Below are 18,574 nucleotides of genomic sequence, written 5' to 3'. Positions count from 1 at the left end.
ATATTTAGCAAGGGATAAAATTCCTTGGATTTTTAAAAAATTATTTGACTTAAAAGGTCACTGGTGACTTTACAGGCAATAGGAATAGTGTGATTGAAACCAAGGAGTCAGGAGAAAGCACTTGACTACAAAAGAAAAAGAAAAGTAGGGGGAAAAAAGGAGAAGTAGCATGACACTACCTCTTAACACACAAGAAGCAAAGACAGCTACTGGAGAAGGGGAAAATGAAGAAAACGGAACAGTAAGAGGAAAATTAAGAGTAAAGCCTTAAGGCGGCAGAAAGGGATTCACAGACTCAGCGTCTGCTCACCTCAGGCCAGGCATACCCTGTGTGTACCAAAATAACTAAACCCTAGTTCTGGTCCTCAAAGATTCAATGCAGTACACAGAGAAAACAAACTAAGCAACAGTTATTATCAAAGCAGGGTGAAACACTATTTTAAGAACTCTTCTTACTACTGCTATTCTTTCAGTTTTTAAGTAATCTGAGTTCATGCGGCATCTTATACCACTTAACAGCATTTACCACTTCCTGCCTCGTATGCCTTATGCCTGTTAAGTTGTAAGCTTAACAGGTGGTAAGCACCTACACGAGTTGGGCCCTATGGCTTGAAAGTGAATAGGATAAGGCCACAGACGTTCAAACTTTGGAGAAATCAAAAATGCTAACAAGTAACTCAATAAATGCCATATAGAGAGATGGGCAAGTGCTATTATATATGTTATCGTTGATAGTAAAGAGAATTGTCAATATAAAGAATTCCCTGGGACACAAAAATATTTTCCCTTACTTCATTTGCCTTAATGGTAAAAGTTTAAAATATTCCAATGTTCCATTTTTCCTCTCTCCTCACATTCCTCATAATTCTTTACTGAAATTGCTTTCTGTAAGGTCACCATGACCCAACTGCCCAACAAATTGGCCTTTTAGAAGTTCTTTAGTATTCGACAGTATTAACGCATCCTCATTTCTCCATTCCTAAGCATCCTCTTTTACATCAACTAGTTCTCTTTTACAGGCTCTTTTTCCTCCTGTCCCCTAACTGAGGGTTTCTCCATAGCCCTATTCTGACTCTATGCTTCTTCTCTTTGACTCTATGCTTCTTCTCTTTGAAATCTAATCTATTTCCACAGTTGGTTTTTTTTTTTCTGCTGCACCAAATGGCACGCAGGATCTTAGTTCCCAGACCAGAAATCGAACCAGTGCCCCCTGCAGTGGAAGCGTGGAGTCTTAACCACTGGACCACCAGGGAAGTCTCTCCACAGTTGTTTTGTTTTGTTTTTTTGCGGTACGCGGGCCTCTCACTGATGTGGCCTCTCCCGTTGCGGAGCATAGGCTCCGGACGCGCAGGCTCAGCGGCCATGGCTCATGGGCGTACACGCTCCGCGGCATGTGGGATCTTCCCGGACCAGGGCACGAACCGTGTCCCCTGCATCTGCAGGCGGACTCTCAACCCCTGCGCTACCAGGGAAGCCCTCTCCACAGTTTTAACCATCATTTCCATGACTTTCACATTTCCTATTTAAGTTCACGAACCTTCTCCTCCACGTTCCAGATCCACACAGATGTACCCCTGGAACTTCAAACTCAATATTGAAAAAGAATATCATATTTTTCTTTCCAAATCTACTGCTCCTCCTGCCTTCCCAAGCTCTATTAACAAAACCACCGATTGGCCCAGTTATTCAGAATTTGGGAATAATCTGAATTTCCCTTCTTGTTTATCCAATTTTTGTTCAAGTCTTATACTTTGTGCTCACTGCTATCACGCTATTAGACCTCAATACCTAGAAAACCACAATAGTTTCCTATTCTCGTCAACCTAAGCCCTGTCTCAGGCCATTACAATGCGTTACTCATTCTTCAAGTGAGTATTATGTCATATATGGGCTAGGTGCTAAGGATACAATGGTGAAGATATCATTTATAGTTTTCCTACCATTAATTGGCTCTCCCCTGCCCTCTCAGAGCTTTTCCTCAAGCAGGGGACAGCCAATTATGGTAGGACGACTTTGCAGGTGGTAGTGCTCCAGGAAGAAGTTACAGCATGTTAGAAGGTATGAAGACAAGTGGGAACTGCAGAGTTGAAACCAAGATCTAAAGACTGAAGGGGGGGTGAGAGGCGGGGTATGAAGTCAGGGAGGTAATATGGGAGGCAGCAGATGAAGAGTGCCTAATATGTTGAGGATGACCACATAATTTATTTTTCAAACTGGGACATTTTTTTTCCAGGACAAATTCTAAACCAGATGGGACACCAGAAAACAAATGTACACTCGGATATGTATAAGGCAAATTAATGAATCTGTATTTCATGCTAATGACAATGATATTGCAAGGAAGTTGGTTAAGCATGATCAGGTTTGATAGGACCACATCTGCCCTTTACAAAGATCACTCCCACCGAAGGGCAAAGAATGGACTATAATATGCAAAACTGGAGGCAGGAGGACAACTTAGGAGGCTGGTACAGTAGTCTAGGAAAAAAGTAACGATAGTTTGCATCACAAGATGGAAGGGATAAAAAGGATTGGATGAATGCAAGAAATATTTAGAAGAAATAAACAACAAGACTTTGTTACTGACCATATATGGAGGATGAAGAGAAAAGAATTAAGGAGGATTCCCATATTCTGGCTTGGGCAACTAGGCAGTGAGTTTGTGGTGCCATGAACTGAGACAGAAAACATACGAAGAGCAGGTCTGAGAGGAAGATAATGAGTTCATGGTGGAACTTGTTTTGGGTGTGAGGTCCTAACAGGACTTTTACATCAACACAGCTGATGGGTCTGAAGATGGGACAGCTACACATTTCCACTAGTTATCTATTTTTGGATAACAAATTACCAAGCCCAAATTTAGTGGCTTAAAATAACAAACAATCATTATCTCATAGTTTATGTGTGTGGGTCAGAAATCTGGAAGCAGCATAGCTTAGATGGTTCTGGCTCAGGATCTCTCAAAAGTCTGCAGGATTGATTGGAGGAGGATCCACTTCCAAGCTCACTTGCTGGCAGGTTGCCTGAGTAGTCTCAGGACTTGGTAGCTGGCTTCACCCAGAGCAAGTAATTTTGAACAAAGGAAAGATGGAGGGAGAGGTAGGGGGAAAGATGGAGGGGAAAAGAACACTTAAGTTTGAAACTATAGTCTTTTTATAATCTAATCTCCAAAGTGACATCCCATCACTTCTGCTCTATTTTATTTGCTAGAAGCAAGTCTACTAAGTCCAGTCTATACTCAAGCGGAGGGGAACAAAACTCCATCACTTAAGTTTCAAAGAATTTGTGGGCATGACATTTTTTTTAATCACTACAATACCACAGCAATATTAGCTTTCCTAAAGCATAATTCATCACCTCTTCTTCTTCCCTAATACCAGTTCAAAAACCTTGTATCTGTATGATTTCTCCAAAATATAAACCTTCAGCTAGATAATAAATTCCTTAACCTCCCCACTCTAGCCTCATCTCCCATTTCTCCCCTCTGCACATCCCTACTCCAGCCACTTACTACTTCCAAACACCACCATCCTCTTTCACCTGAATTCATGCTGTTCCCCTGGCCCAAAAGTCTGGTTCTCAAACTTGAATTCAGGTGACACATGTGACAGCTCCGATGCTCTCTTCAGAATACTAGGAAACACAGATACATGAAGCCTAACGTGACAATTCATAATACCATGCAAAAACGAATTCCATCTTATACTAGATTCTAAAACAGACAAGTGGGATTAGGTGCCAAAGGTTTAGAACACTTCTCCTACAACTTTCTGGTTAAAGACAAAACCAGACAGGGACTTCCCAGGTGGCACAGTGGTTAAGAATCCGCCTGCCAATGCAGGGGACATGGGTTCGAGCCCTGGTCCGGGAAGATCCCACATGCTGCAGAGCAACTAAGCCCGCGCGCCTAGAGCCCGTGCTCTGCAACAAGAGAAGCCACCGTAATGAGAAGCCCGCGCACTGCAAGGAAGACACAACGCAGCCAAAAATAAATAAATTAATTAATTAAAATTAAAAGACAAAGGCAGACATAACACTGGTAATCAGCTATACCCCAATTAAAATTTTTCAAAAAAAGACAAAGCCAGTATTAGAGATCAGCAGCAAAACACCCCCTCCTCCAGCTTTGGCAATATGGAAGGAGCATTTCTTTGTAAGCAACTGACACGGAAAGCATCCTACTCCCATTCTTTGATCTCTCAAATCTTCTGTATCTAATTGCAAAAAGAACCATCCTGAATATCCATCAAAAAGCTCCTAAATTACCTCCTGTTTATCTAGATGGTGAAAGGCCATACGGCTGTTAAAAAAGAGGCAAAGCCTTAGGTACTGACTTGGACAACCTCCAAGATATATTAAGAGGAAATGGCAATGTACAGAACAATGGGTGTACAGGGTACTATTTGTGTTTAAAAAAGAAAAGAAAATTGAAACCCAGCCATCGCTAAAGAGAAAAAAGTATTTCCTAAACATGCCTAGAACATCCCTGGAAGGTTCCAGGAGAAACAGGTAACAGTGGTCACCTCTGGGGCCATGGGGAGGAAAGGAGGCTTCCTCCCGTTCTCCAGCCTGCACCTTTACGTGTACATGCTCTTACCTCCCGCCTCTGTGAGCCCCGAAGCCCAGGAGACTGGCTCCGGCTCACCGTTCAGGCTCCACACCAATTAACGACGCGCCTGGTGTTTTCCCGCGCACGAGGCCACTGAATCTTCACCAGCCAGGGGGAGGGGCCCGCCACCCTGGCCGGGGCGAGGACTGTGGCTAGGTTCGCCCAAGGTCAGCCGGCAGGTGGGTGATGAGGCCGCACTCCCCGCGCTCCCCACGCCGCCAGCCTAAAGTCGGGGGAGGTGGGGGAGGGTCCACTGACAGCAGGTGGCCCCACCGGGTGGGCGGACAGGCCTAGTCTCCCGCCTCCGGGCGCTCGATTTCTTCCGTGGAAGAGTGAGAGCGAGATGTCGCCAGGCTGCTCCCAGCGCCTCACAGACACCGGGGACAGAAGAGAAAGAGAGACAATCCCTCTGGGAAGTGACAGACCACAGGAGGGGCGAATACCTACCTCAGTTTGTTCGCGCCCGCCAGACTCAGACGCCGCAACGCCCAGGGACTCGAGCCCGCGCTCCCGGAAGTGACGTGAGGTCTAGTCCCCGCCCCCGACTTCCGGCTACGGGCCTTGTTTTGCGCATGCGCCTCAGAAACCAGCTCCCGGTATCCGGATGCGCGTCTTCACGAGGTGAATGCAAAATGGAGGCCTCGGTTTCTACCCCACTGTCAACCTCAACCGCAACTTCAGCTTCGACTCCAGCGACCCCGGCCGGCTTGGAGCAGCTGGACGAAGAGCAGGTGAGTGGCCTCTGGAGAGGGGCGTTCGGAAGCGGGATGACCGTGGCCTTGGGAGGCGCGGGTGCGGAATGCAGGCTCTGCGCCGGTGTGGGCGCCTCCAGAGCTTTGGGAGGGTCGCTTGTTCGCGGTGCCCTCGGCTCGCCCGCTGCTTTGTACTCGCGGGTAGACGCCCGCTTCCTCCAGCCCCGCGGCCTGCCTCTCTTGAGTTGGATTTTTTTTTTTTGGCCGCTCCGCGCGGCGTGCGGGATTCTAGTTCCCCGACCAGAGATCGAACCTGTGTCCCCTGCGGTGGAAGCGCGGAGTCCTAACCACTGGACCACCAGGGAAGTCCCTTATCTTGAGTTGGATTGCAGGCGTAACTTGGGATTCTGGGGTGAGGTCCACCTGGCTGTGCTTCCCTGCCTTTGACTTTGGCCAAGTCGCTTGATTTTTACCAGCATCAGTAACTTCGTATTTAAAATGGGCTTTGAGAGGAGGTGATGCTCCTAAAGCACGGTAGCCAGGGAGCCTGGCACATAATAAGCGCTCAGGAAATACTAGATGCAGGTGTATTGCGCTTTTAGTGGCATTACTGCCTTCATCATGCAGGGCAGGGGAAGCACGTTCTCTGTCTCAATGTTATATATAGAAGAGGCTCGCTTCTATAGACGATCCTATTAGCGGATACTTAGGTGGCTACATTCCTCTGATTACAAATTGCAGGATCCTAATGGATACGGTTGTGGAGGTTACCTGCTAAAATAGAAATTGATCAGGGACAAATTCTGGGGCGGGGGCAAGTTTTAAATTCGATTGAGATGTAATTTATTTGTGTATCTCCACCTTGCAGATTAAAAAGGCAGTAGAAGCTCTGTTGGCCCATTCCAGATCCAGGAAAAACGCAAATGGATTGCTTTTGAATGAGAATGAAAATTTCTTTTTAATGGTGGTATTATGGAAAATTCCAAGTAGAGAACTGAGGGTCAGATTGTAAGTTCTGCTTTTCTCCCTTTGCTCTTTTTATCTGCTTGGCCATTCCGTGGAACTTTAACAATTGGCAGCTTAGTTTCTGGTGGAAACTTTGCAAACTTAGGATACCGTGAGTTGAAATAATTGTGCCCCCCAAAAACCATAGGTCTTCAGACATTCTTAAATTTTCTAGGATTTCAGATGTGCTTAAGTTTTCTAGAAATGTCACCAGTTTTCTGGATGTTTGGTGGACAGTTTGACCTAAGCTGTTCTATTGAATCTGAAAACCTGGTTTTTGAGAGGACAGAGGTTAGAATAAATGAAACAGCTTTCATATTTTCATAGAATCTGTTATCTTTCCACATCAAGCTAGTTGCAAGCTAAAATTCCTGAGGTCCTGAACTCACTCCTTTATACAGAGACAATTAAAAATTTGGCAGTGATTTCCTAAGAGAAAAAAAACCCATGGTGATAGCACATTCTTATTGCTAGGACTTGTAGGTGAGAGATGCCCTCTCTGCAGAGTTGCCAGATTTAGCAAATAAAAATACAAGCCATTTTTTAGATAAGTAGGTCCCATGTAATGTTGGGGACATAATTATACTTAAAAAATGGTTCAGATTTAACTGGATGTCCTATATTCTGTCTGGTAACCCTGCCTCTCTGTGGAGTCTCTCATTTCCTGGGTGTTAAAAAGCCAGCTGTGCTATAGAAAGCAGTGTGTGGGATAGCTTCTTTTTCTTTTCCCCATAAAAGTGGGCATTAGGGGTTAAGAATGATTACAAATTGGAAAGACCCTTTTGACCCTCAGACTCTCTCTTAACTCATCCTCACAAACCGCCCCAGCCAGATTGCCTTAGTTATTGCTTTATGTATCTGGGTGCGTTCTTTATTCCATACCTCTGCCCAGGAGGGTTTTTTTTTTTTTTTTTTTTTTTTTTGCGGTATGCGGGCCTCTCACTGCTGTGGCCTCTCCCGCTGCGGAGCACAGGCTCAGCGGCCGTGGCTCACGGGCCCAGCCGCTCGGCGGCCCGTGGGATCCTCCCGGACCGGGGCACGAACCCGCGTCCCCTGCATCGGCAGGCGGGGACCTCAACCACTGCGCCACCAGGGAAGCCCCCAGGCGGGTTTTTGCTTCTGGAAAGCCCTTACTTTCTCCAGGGTATTTTTCCAACTTCTCACCTCTTGGTGATTTCTGCCACTTGCCATCTCGTTTGCCAAGTCCTGCTACTGTGGGTTGCTCTCTTAAACTAAGGAAATGTTTCCTCAAAACATGTAGGCCTAGGAAGTGAGCTAAACTGTTTTGAGCCTCAACATAATTCATATTTGCTGGTCCCTGTAGGTTTGCTCCGTTTTCTGTTTCAGGTCTTGAGAGTTATGTTTATGGAGCCCAGGGGTTTCTGCAAGGTAGAGTTCTGAATCAGAACTGTCCTGATGAAAATAGATTATTCTAGCACATGGTAGTAAGTGTGCCTATATAGCAACACATAAAATAATAATAATTACGTGTGCACTATTTTGATTATATTTTAAGTCTTAATTGTATGCCAAATATTAGTTGATGTTTTGGCCTGCAGATATTTGTGGTGATTTAGTATTTGAATGTTAAATCTCTCCTCTGTACCACTGAAAACTAGATATATTTTTAAATGTTCTCAGTAGTGTATTTGCTTAAAAAGCATGAATGAAGTTTATTGAAATGACAGTGAATTTATCGTGTATTCTGTGGGATATAAACGTACATGTTATCAGTTATGCTTTATTCCTTGGTTCCTTCTCATGTATTTTGCAGGTCCTTGCCTCATGGTATTCGATCAGATTTAGCAGATATCTGTTTATTTACCAAAGATGAACCTAATTTAACTCCTGAACAGACAGAACGTTTTTATAAGAAGCTTTTGAACAAGCATGGAGTTAAAACCATTTCTCAGGTAATGAATAGCTATAACTGACCAATGCTAAGCTGTCCATCATGGTAGCAGCTAGCCACACGTGGCATTAAGCACTTGATACATGGCTAGTCAGAATTAGGATGTAACACAAATACTGGATCTTAAGGATTTAATATGGAAAAAGAATATAAAATAATTTTTGTAAATTACAGTTAAATATGGTATTTTAGATCTATTGTGTTCAATAAAATCTGTTAAGGGGGAAAAAAACATTTCTCAGGTAGGGAGCAGGTTAATATTTTCAAGACAACTAAAAGATTGGATTCAATTGAAGTGACAAGTAATACATTCCTATGTTACCTGGTACATGTTTCTCTCCTAGGAATTTAATTTTTAACTTAATTTTCTCTTTTTAATTTAATTCTCATTGGCTTTAGGTAGGACATATTCCCTCTTTCCTGTGACGGATGGGCTGTTGAGGTTTGTTGACCTAAAAGCTCAACACATGCATCAGTAATGATTATATCTTGAAGATTTTACAGAACGCTGCTCCATTGTGTCACTTCTGTCTCCTTGCAGAGCATCCTGGGTTTGCCTCAGACTTGGCACCCCTCCCCCTTTTTGTAGTCATTGGTGCGGTTTCTTTAGCTGAGGGTCCCGACTCATTTGCCCCGTGCCTGTGCTGTTTTAGATACTCACATGTTCACTAAACTGTGACTCCAGGGCATTTTAAAATCCAAATACAAATTGCCCCAGTATTTCTTCTTCTTGTTGTTCAGGTTCTTAATTTTTTGTTTTTATACCTTTTTTTTCTCTCTTTTTTAATCAAAGTATAGTTGGTCTACAATATTGTTAGGTTCAGGTGTACAGCATAGTGATTCAGGGTTTTTTGTTTGTTTATTTTGTAGATTATATTCTCTTATAGGTTATTACAAGATATTGGGTATAGTTTCCTATGCTATACAGTAAATCCATGTAGCTTATCTGTTTTGTGTATAGTAGTTTGTATCTGTTGATCCCAAACTCCTAATTTGTCCCTCCCCTCTCTTTGGTAACCATAAGTTTGTTTTCTATGTCTGTGAGTCTGTTTCTGTTTTGTATATAGATTCATGTTTCTACATTTTCTAGATTATCCCCCTCCGAACTTTAAAAAAGGAATATAAAGCCTATGAAGCTAAACTCCGCCTCTTGGGTAGTTTCGACTTCTTCATTACGGACGCCAGAATCAGGCGGCTCTTACCCTCACACCTCGGGAGACATTTCTACAACAGAAAGAAGTAAGTTTCTCAGCAATGACCGGACTTTAGTAGAATGAAATTTATGGGTGTGTATGTGCTGCTGTAAATGCCTTTGTATTGTTTTAGAGTTCCAGTACCTGTAAACCTTCAGGCCAAGAATTTGTCCAGAGAGATCAGTGACTGTGTAGGGGGAACTGTCTTAAACATCTCTAAAAGTGGTTCTTGCAGGTAGGTAAAAGGCGTTAAGGTGTGCCTCTGTTTCATTTTATATTTAATAATGATTTTATAAACTTTTAAAAATAAGATAGTGTTAATGAAACCAGACTCTTCTGTTAAAACTAAAATTCATTCTTTAGAAGTATTAATTCTCTAGAACAGTGCTGCCCCCTAGAACTTTCCAAAGTGGTGGAGATGGTCTATAGCTGTGTAGTCTCATGCAGAAGAATGAGCCACAGATGGTGCTGAGCACTTGAAACATAGCTTCCACAGCTGAGGATCTGAATTTCTAACTTTACCTGATTTTAACTAACTTACATTTTAAAAGGCACGTCTGCTGATTTTTACTGTACTGGATGGGCACCCTTTTTAAAAAAAATTTTGGATGTGCCATGCAGCATGTGGGATCTTAGTTCCCCAACCAGGGATTGAACTCTCACCCCCTGCATTGTAAGCATGGAGTCTTAACCACTGGACCACCAGGGAAGTCTCTGTGCAGGGCACCTTTAGATGTTCAGGAAAACAGGAGAATAAGCCTGGTTCAGGGTGTAGTTGCAGGTCAGTGACGGTGGGCACACAGAATGGGCAGAGCCCCGTCTTTGGCTGGAGGGAGGTGGGCGCATCAGCCTGTCTCATCCTCATTCTGCGCTCATCCTGCCAACAGCCAGCTTGCCTTTCAGCTCCCATGATAGGGAGAGTGGGGGCTGCCAGGACCAGCGGACCCAGTGGCTGAGCAGTGGGCACTTCTGGGCTTCCCCGTTGGCTTGCGGCTGCCCTCTGCTTCAGCTGAGGGGACGGTTTTGCTCTTGGCCAGAAGATGCTATTACACGAGCAACTGTTCGTTTTAGAGGTGGCCGCTGTGTCAGGGCAGTGGAGCTATAAAGGTAGCGAGCAGTCTTCCTGGAGGTGGTCCTTTTCAGAACAGCCACTGCTGGGGTAATTGCCCTCAGGAAAGCTTGAGGGCTGACTCAGTGACCTGTGTTTTCCAGAATGAAGGTGGAACTCCCTTTGGCCCTCCCCACTGCCCCTCCCAGCCTCAAATGGTTAGGTGCCAGCTCCTCAATCACCTCTTGATGGTAGTGCGTATTTCAGGAGGAGGGCATTTCTAGAACATGAAGGATGATCATCTTCCTTTAAAATAAATTGAGAACCTAAAGATTTCAATGATTTTACATTAAAAACAATTTTTTTAAGGATTGTGTATTTGTATTTCTCACATACCTGCTTATGCTTTATTTTGAAAACCAAGTTATTTTCTCAGCTCTCTGTGTTTAATGCTTTATTAAATTTCAGTACCATCCGCATCGGTCACACTGGGATGCAAGTTCAGCACATCGTCGAAAACGTTGTTGCTGTCACAAAAAGGCTTTCACAGAAACTGCCAGAGGTACGGTCTCGCAGATGCTTCCATTGGCCGTTAGTTTAAAGGAACAAGACACCTACAGATGATGTTACTCTTCTCTCTGTTTCAGAAATGGGAGAGCGTGAAGCTCTTATACGTGAAGACTGAGAGATCGGTTTCCCTGCCTGTCTTTTCTTCATTTGTCAGCAGTCGTGGTGAAGCCAGGGCACTGCGCACACAAAGTCAGAAGAAAAAGGTTAGTAGAAGTTCACATCCCAGGCAGGCTTAATCAAGGCTGTAAGCGCAGCCCAGGCAGAGAGAACAAAGGCTCAAAAGGGGCCTGTGCAGTGGCAAGAGGAGCTGAGAGGAAGAGGAAAACCGAAATCGAGTCTATTCAGCATTCATACATGGTTATTTATGGGCAAAATTCAAGATCATATGAGGCTGACGTACCTCTTGGTTTTGGTTTGTAGGTTTTCAGTGCTGCTCGTAATATTGCAGAAAGCCGCATGAGAGAAAATGGAACTTTTTGCTATTGGCTGGACCAATCTCCTAGTTTATTTGGTCTTTCTCCAGCCATGTTCATCCATGTGTCCAATGAGTTTTCAGACTCAGTCTTTTAATTTTTTGTCTTCTAGAAGTTCTGTGTTGTGTTCTTTTTCAAATTATCATTACCTTTTTTTGGTTTCCTGTTATCTATAAATAGTCTTCCAGTTTGTCTTAATTCTTGGAACACATTAAGCATAGTTGCTTTATTGTCTGATAATTCAAACCGTTAGGCGTCTTGGTGATGCAGCAGGTTGTCTCTACCTGCTGGTCCCTATGTACTTAGTTATTATGGACTGTATCGTGGATAGTCCATTTGGAAAATGACTTGTAGAACTAACTTGAGGGGTGAGATGAAGATCTTTCCCGAGAGGATTTAGACTTACGGCAGCCAGGCACCTTGGGGCACTCTCAGCCCAGAACCACCTAGAAGCACATTCAAGGCTTGAGGTTCCCTGAATGATTCAAATCCACCCACGGTGACAAACCTCACAGCTCTGCCCCCCGTTCATCTCTACCCTGAGAGTCCGACTCATTGGGGTCCCAGCTTATTGTAACGAGGTTTTTACTTAGAATCCCTGCCTGGTATGGACATTAGGATTTGATTTCTCCCCTTCACACCCCTGCCCTCCTGTGCCCAGTCGTAACGGCTGTTAAAAGTTAGGGATCAGCAAATACACTCAGGGCAAAGGTTTCTTACAGTGTAACAGCTCATCAGTGCTTTTATGAAAAAAGTTGTTAATATTTTACCCTACTTTTTACTTGTTTTCATAATCCAAAATAACATAAACTGCTGTTACTAGAAACAAGAAGTCTGAATTTTTTGCTGTTTGTCAGATTCAGTTGAGGGCTTTGTGACAGTGTTGGAATTGCTGGTTAAAATGGAATTTTGTCACAGTTATAGATGTTATCTAATAGTACTCTGTGGTAAGGATAATGGACCTCTAGCTATGTAAACTTACTACTGTGTTAACTCTCAACCACAAACTCAGGCAGGAAGAAAATATCAGGGTTTTTCATTTTTGTAGTAGCTTTGTGGAGATGTACAGTCACCCATCTCATACATGGGGGGATTAGTTCCAGGATCCCCCCCAAGGATGCCAAAATAGGTGGGTACTAAAGTCCCTTATATAAGGCAGCATAGTATTTGCAAATAAACTACACACTTCCTCTGGCATCCTTTAAATCATCTTTTTTTTTTCTTAATATTTATTTATCTATCTATGTATTTAGCCAGCTAGCCATCTAGCTGTGCCAGGTCTTAATTGCAGCACGCGGGATCTCCGTTGCCTCGTGTGGGATCTTTAATTGCGGCATCCGGGATCTAGTTCCCCAACCAAGGATCAAACCCGGGCCCCTAGCACTCCCAGGAGCACAGAGTCTTAACCACTGGACCCCCTTTAAATCATCTTTAGATTACTTATGCCTGATACAACGTGAGTGCTATGTAAATAGTTGTCAGAGTGCAGCAAATTTAAATTTCGCTTTTTGGAACTTTTTGGAATTTTTTTTTTCCCCTTGAATATTTTTGATTCACATTTGGTTGAATCTGCAGATATGGAACCTGCATAAATGGAAGGTCAGCACATCACATACTATACAATTCTGGATTATTCGTAACTCGCCTGTAAATGAGGTTGACTTCCACACAGCTGGTGACTGCACACTTCAGATACCCAGATTCTGAATATAATTTACCACATAAAATGCATCTTTGGCTGGGACTCTGAGACAAAGCAGAGTTGGGGTTCAGGTGCTGGCGATGGGACTCATGTGCTTGGATCTTGTACAGGTCAAGGCCTTTTCAGGGATCTTATGGATGACTTGACTGCACGTGCTAAGTCTGCCATTTATTTACCAACAAAAGAGTCCCCCATTAAAATTTCATTTTGTGGGGGGGGGCTTCCCTGGTGGCGCAGTGGTTGAGAATCCGCCTGCCGATGCAGGGGACACGGGTTCATGCCCCGGTCCGGGAAGATCCCACATGCTGCAGAGCAGCTGGGCCCGTGAGCTATGGCCGCTGAGCCTGCGCGTCCGGAGCCTGTGCTCCGCAGTGCGAGAGGCCACAACAGTGAAAGGCCCACGTACTCCAAAAAAAAAAAAAAAAAAAAAATTATGCTTGGTTTTTTTTTGGTAGGTAGCAAAGAAAAACCAAAAGAAGAAAGAACGTCTTAAAAGACAGCAGGAGAAGAAAGGAAACAAGAAGCTTAGGAAACAGGCTGGAAAGGCTGCACCAGCCCCGACTACAGATGCACTGGCCCCCAAAACTGGTGGTGCTCCAGCCCAGGACCCTGGACCCCAGAAGGAGACCAGTGGGGTGAGTGCCCCCACTAAAGCTCAAGACGAGTCTGAAGATGAAATCCCACTGCTGGTACCAGTGAAGGAAACTCCAGCTACAAGAAGTGTAGAGGTATTTTCATTAATATTTAATGTACATCATGGACAGATTCTGGGGCTCCGTGTGCCAGGCAGGCACTTGGTGAGGGATGGGAAGTGCTATGCAGCTGGGAGGCATCGTTTATAGAAATCTGTTCTACCAGAGATTGTGAAGTCATGGATGAAAAATACTAGGGCAAATCCCAAGAACCTCTGACTGACCTTATCCCCCTCTTAAATAGTGAAGTGATGTGTAGTCAGCACAGCCTTTTGTGTACCTTGGAATCAAGGGAGACTCAGCCATATTAATAATTCTAAAAAAATATTGCCAGTGGTTTTGAAAAGCAGGTTCAGTTTCTGAAGGTGAGTCCTCAGTCACCACATAATTAGTTTCAGAAAACTTACCAAGGGAAACTTGGGTGCTGGATTCTGCCTCTGAAACCTTTCAAACCCCACCCTGCATGGTTCTTACAGAAATCTGACTTCATGGGTTTCAGAGGAGGTGATTTAAAGGAACTGAGTTTTTTATTTTGGGGTGCTTTGATAATGCTTTTTGTTATCGTTTTGTTTGGCCGCACCATGAGGCTTGCGGGATCTTAGTTCCCCAACCAGGGATCGACCGCGGACCCGTGGCAGTGAAAGTGCTGAGTCCTAACCACTGGACCGCCAGGGAATTCCGGTTTTGATAATGTTTTTGCACATACTCATAGTATGTATCCAAATATTGGGGGGAGACCTCTTGAAAATGAGGGGAGAAATGGGTCCCTAAGAGAGTAGAGGGCTGCCCTTACCATGTGTGCATGAGACTCATGGCCCCTCAGCACAGCCCATTAGGGTCAACCCAGGGCTGTTATTGCACTTTACCTATTATGTATTTTTTCCTCACAGTAATCCTTAACATCTTCAGTGGAGTTATAATTTTCCTCTGCTAGTGAAATATTCCTTTTACAGTGTCCCCAAACTGCTAGTGAGGTTTTTTTTAACATACTTGAAATTAACGTTGATCAGTATATTAACTGTAGGCAGTATAATTGTTTCTAGAAAAAGTAAGCTATATTTGTTATAATGGGACTGGCAGGTAATGTGTTGGAAATTAAAGAGTGGAAAGCATAGCTTCCTGGGTGGGTGGTATGCATCAAGAGTGAAGAAGTGTTGGGTGTTCCCTGGCAGTCCAGTGGTTAGGACTCAGTGCTTTCACTGCCAGAGGCCCGGGTTCGATCCCTGGTTAGGGAACTAAGATCCCACAAGCGACAAGGCGAGGCCTAAAAAAGAGTGTAGAAGTGTGTATACCCTTTGAACCCATCTAGGAAATGTGATCAGGGGAAAGATGAAAGTTTCAGCATTGTTCACTGTAGAAGCAAAAATGAGAAAATGCTATGTACCCTTGCAGTATTTTTTATAAAGTTATTCAAGATAACATTTAGTACGAGTTTATAGTGCTTAGGAAGTACTAATGAAATAGTTGGGGAAAGAGCATAATACTCGGCTTTTAAATACATACTCATGGGGAAAAGGTAGTGAATAATATTAATATTGTGTGGTAGAGTTATTAGAGTTTTGTTTTTTAGATTTTCAGTGTTTTTCAGTATTTCCATCGGTTTTATGTTAACTCAAAAACAAAGTTTTGTTGATTGCTTTGTCTGTATAACCTCTTTCTGTATGGGACAGAGTCCATTGCTGGGATGTTGTCCTTGGATCATCAGCCACATGATCTGGGGTGCTTGGAAAATCCAGGATTTCCAGTCTGGAACACGGTCCCCCCTTTTGCTAACAGGCACCCCAGTTGGTTTTCACACACACTGTTTCGGAACCCCCTCCCCTAACCCACATGCGAGGAATTTACAACTGGAGGTGAAGAAGAGTCAGGATTAGGTCACAGGTCTTCCCACTGTGCTCCCAGTGCTTCTAGGAGTCCTTAGCCCCAGCCATAAGGAAAGATGGTTAGACCAGGGAGATGCCAGGGTCCTTTTTACAGTCATTAATAGTGGAGTACAGCTGCCTTTCAAAATGATTTTGAGGCAGAAGGAAAAAGCCATTCCTCATTCATCGTGCTCCAGTTTCTCTCTTAGGGGCTCCCTAAATTTTTAATTTTTTTTAGGGGTTCCCTAAATTTTAAGAACAGTGACTCTTAGAGTTACATCATCAGTTGTCTATCCCACACCACACCCACTTTTTTCTTTTTCTTAGACACAAAAAGATGCTGCAGGAAAGAAGTCTCCAAAGAAGAGTTCTGGTCCCAGAACACCTCATGGGAAGAAGAGAAAGGCCTCCCCAGTTTTGGAGACCCCAACAGCTGTGGAGCCCAAGACCCCAGGTAAAGGCCCAGGGAAGAAGGCAAGAATCAAAGAAGAGTTGGAAAAAGAAAGAACCTCTTCGCTGGGGAAAAAAGACCCAAGACAGACTCCTAAAAAGCCAGAGGCCAAGTTCTTCACTACTGCTAGTAAATCTGCAAAAAAAGCTCCCCATACCCCCAAACAGTGGCCCAAAAATCCCAAAGTACCCCAGTCAACCTAAAATCAGAGACTCAACCAGCAGGAAACTCATCAGAGCTATCTAAAGAGCTTGTAAAAAATACCTGGGTCCTGACCCTTGTTGCAACCGCTGAGTGAGGCCTAGACTTAAATAGTTTTTAAAACCTCCACAAGTAATTCTAATATATGTTCATGGGTGTAAGAACCAGTAGTTTGAAGTAAATCCATTTATTTCATTGCTCTTCTGTGTATTTGCTAATGCAGTAGAGGGAAAATACAGTGCTTCTCCGTGGTTGTGTTTTTTATTATTAAAGTTAACATTTGTTTCTCAGTATAAAATTGGCATCCCATGTCTTGTTGGTTTTACTTGAATGCCTGTGATGTGACCCTTTTCCTCATCTGCTTTAAGCCATTTGTTCACATGACAGCTCCATCACAGTAATCTGTGCAAACACATCCAAAGCTTGTTTGCAGGCCAGTGATGGGCTCACTGCATGCAAGTCAGCCGTGGCCCTCATGCTGAGATGGGTCTTAGAAAAGGCCTTGGAATCAAAATTAAAGTAATCGATTCCAGGACCCAGATGGTCATCAGCCAAGGTTGCATGCAGATCACTGAGTCAGCATACATTTGTTGGGGGAAATTAACATGGAGTCATTCACAGAGGCACTGGATCGAATCCTGAACGCTGGAGGCAAGAAAATATTTGTCTTCCATAAGCCTTTCCATCTTCCTCCAGATTCCTCCTCACCCTAAACAAACTTACTTTCATGTGACAGCTCTAGGGTAGGAAGCTAGGGAGAGTAGACTCCTAAACTTTGGGTCATTGTCAAATATATCCTGAGGCAGTAAGTGACTTTTCAGGTATTCTGCCTTCTGCTGCATTTGAATTGGGGTACACATCTGTAATAGTGACATAGTCAGTGTAGTATAGGAAAGGCCAAAGTAAGGCATGCTTTCAAAGGTAATTACGGTTCATGAACATAACGACTAAAGGAATCAAAGCTTCATATGGTTCTCCGGCAAGTCAAGCTGAGACACCTTTTTAAATCATGAAAGCCTCTGTAATACAAAATAATTTGTTTTTCATTCCACTGTCCTTTTAGGCTTGTAAAAGTGAGTTTACTACATTTAATGTGGGGGTTTAGTGTAATTGATTTGTTTACCATAGAAACTATTCACATATTCACAGATGAAGGTTTAAGTCTACTGCTTTGCTTAGGGCAAACTTACCTAACCTAATCATATAGCCTGTGCTCTCCATGACAGTTTTCTGGGGTTAGCTGTATGGTTTTTTAATCCCATCCTCTAGCCAGCTAAAGATTTTGCAACACCCAGTGGTGCTTTGGCCTGTAGCTTAGTCCCTGTTGTATATGATGCAGATGTTTACCTTCCTGTTCCACTGTGCATCTGGTTTCCCTCTAGAAATTCTCATAGTTCTCTATGTTGAAAAGAGCAGATTTATTTAAGTTTCTTGAGCAGGATGATAGTTTTTTGACAATTGAAGGCCACGGTTGAATAGTTTCTTGACAGTTGAAGGCCACAGTTGAGTTAGAGATAATTCTGAATTGTAATGAAAATGTTCAAATCATGGTGCTAGATTTCCAAGGCTTAAGAAGTTTGGGGGGCACCTTACCTCATGGCTGCGAGGGCTGGGAGCCAATAATGGCCTATCCAGGAGCCAAGAGGAGTACTGGAAATCTGTGCAGTAAATTACATTGTTTTGTGGGATAAGAGGTTGAGTATGTGGCTTATGTTTCAGTGGAAGTCAACACTGGGTTTTCTGGATTCATCCTCTATGCCATAGAGATTTAATGGACAAAACCAGATCTAGTGGGAGAAATTTGCCACGTTTTTGTTCTGAAGAAATATTGAACCATAGTTAATTTGTTTTTTAGGAACTGTAATAAGCATGGAAAATTTAATATTTTAAATGCCTTGAATGTATTTAAGACTGTCCAAGTGTTTAATAAAGGTTACATTTTATTTCATAGTCTTGAGAAATATTTGAATGCAAGTACAAAGAAATTGCTAAGTCATATTGTCTTGTCACCAGACCAAAAACACTTTATGTACTTCAGTTCATGGGTGTTTAGGGTTTAATTAGCAAAGAAGTCTTTTGCCATTTAATTAAATATTTGAAGGTTCTGCACTACCTGCATTTTTATCTCTTACATTTGCTGTTTGCCTTGCCTGCAATTAGTGTG

At 43.3% G+C, this 18,574-nt stretch overlaps 1 protein-coding gene across 2 annotated transcripts; it reads left to right on the top strand.

The window, feature by feature from the left end:
• The first annotated feature begins 4,773 nt into the window (after positions 1 to 4,773).
• RSL1D1 (ribosomal L1 domain containing 1) lies at positions 4,774 to 18,360 on the top strand. Of its 2 annotated transcripts, none has more exons than XM_059038680.2 (9): positions 4,774 to 5,340; positions 6,170 to 6,309; positions 8,081 to 8,219; positions 9,309 to 9,457; positions 9,545 to 9,646; positions 10,928 to 11,021; positions 11,107 to 11,232; positions 13,660 to 13,932; positions 16,086 to 18,360. In XM_059038680.2, exons 1-9 carry the CDS (start codon positions 5,182 to 5,184, stop codon positions 16,410 to 16,412), a joined length of 1,509 nt encoding a protein of 502 aa, XP_058894663.1. In that variant the 5' UTR covers positions 4,774 to 5,181; the 3' UTR covers positions 16,413 to 18,360. The 2 variants fall into 2 exon arrangements, with proteins under 2 accessions (XP_058894663.1, XP_066868631.1); XM_067012530.1 differs by having other exon boundaries at positions 11,107 to 11,236; positions 13,664 to 13,932.
• Positions 18,361 to 18,574: the final 214 nt, after the last annotated feature.

Source organism: Kogia breviceps, chromosome 14 (genome assembly GCF_026419965.1).
Source record: "Kogia breviceps isolate mKogBre1 chromosome 14, mKogBre1 haplotype 1, whole genome shotgun sequence".
Taxonomy (NCBI): Eukaryota; Metazoa; Chordata; class Mammalia; order Artiodactyla; family Physeteridae; genus Kogia; species Kogia breviceps.
Note: the sequence above shows the minus strand (reverse complement) of the source record. Positions and strands in the feature narration are given on the sequence as shown.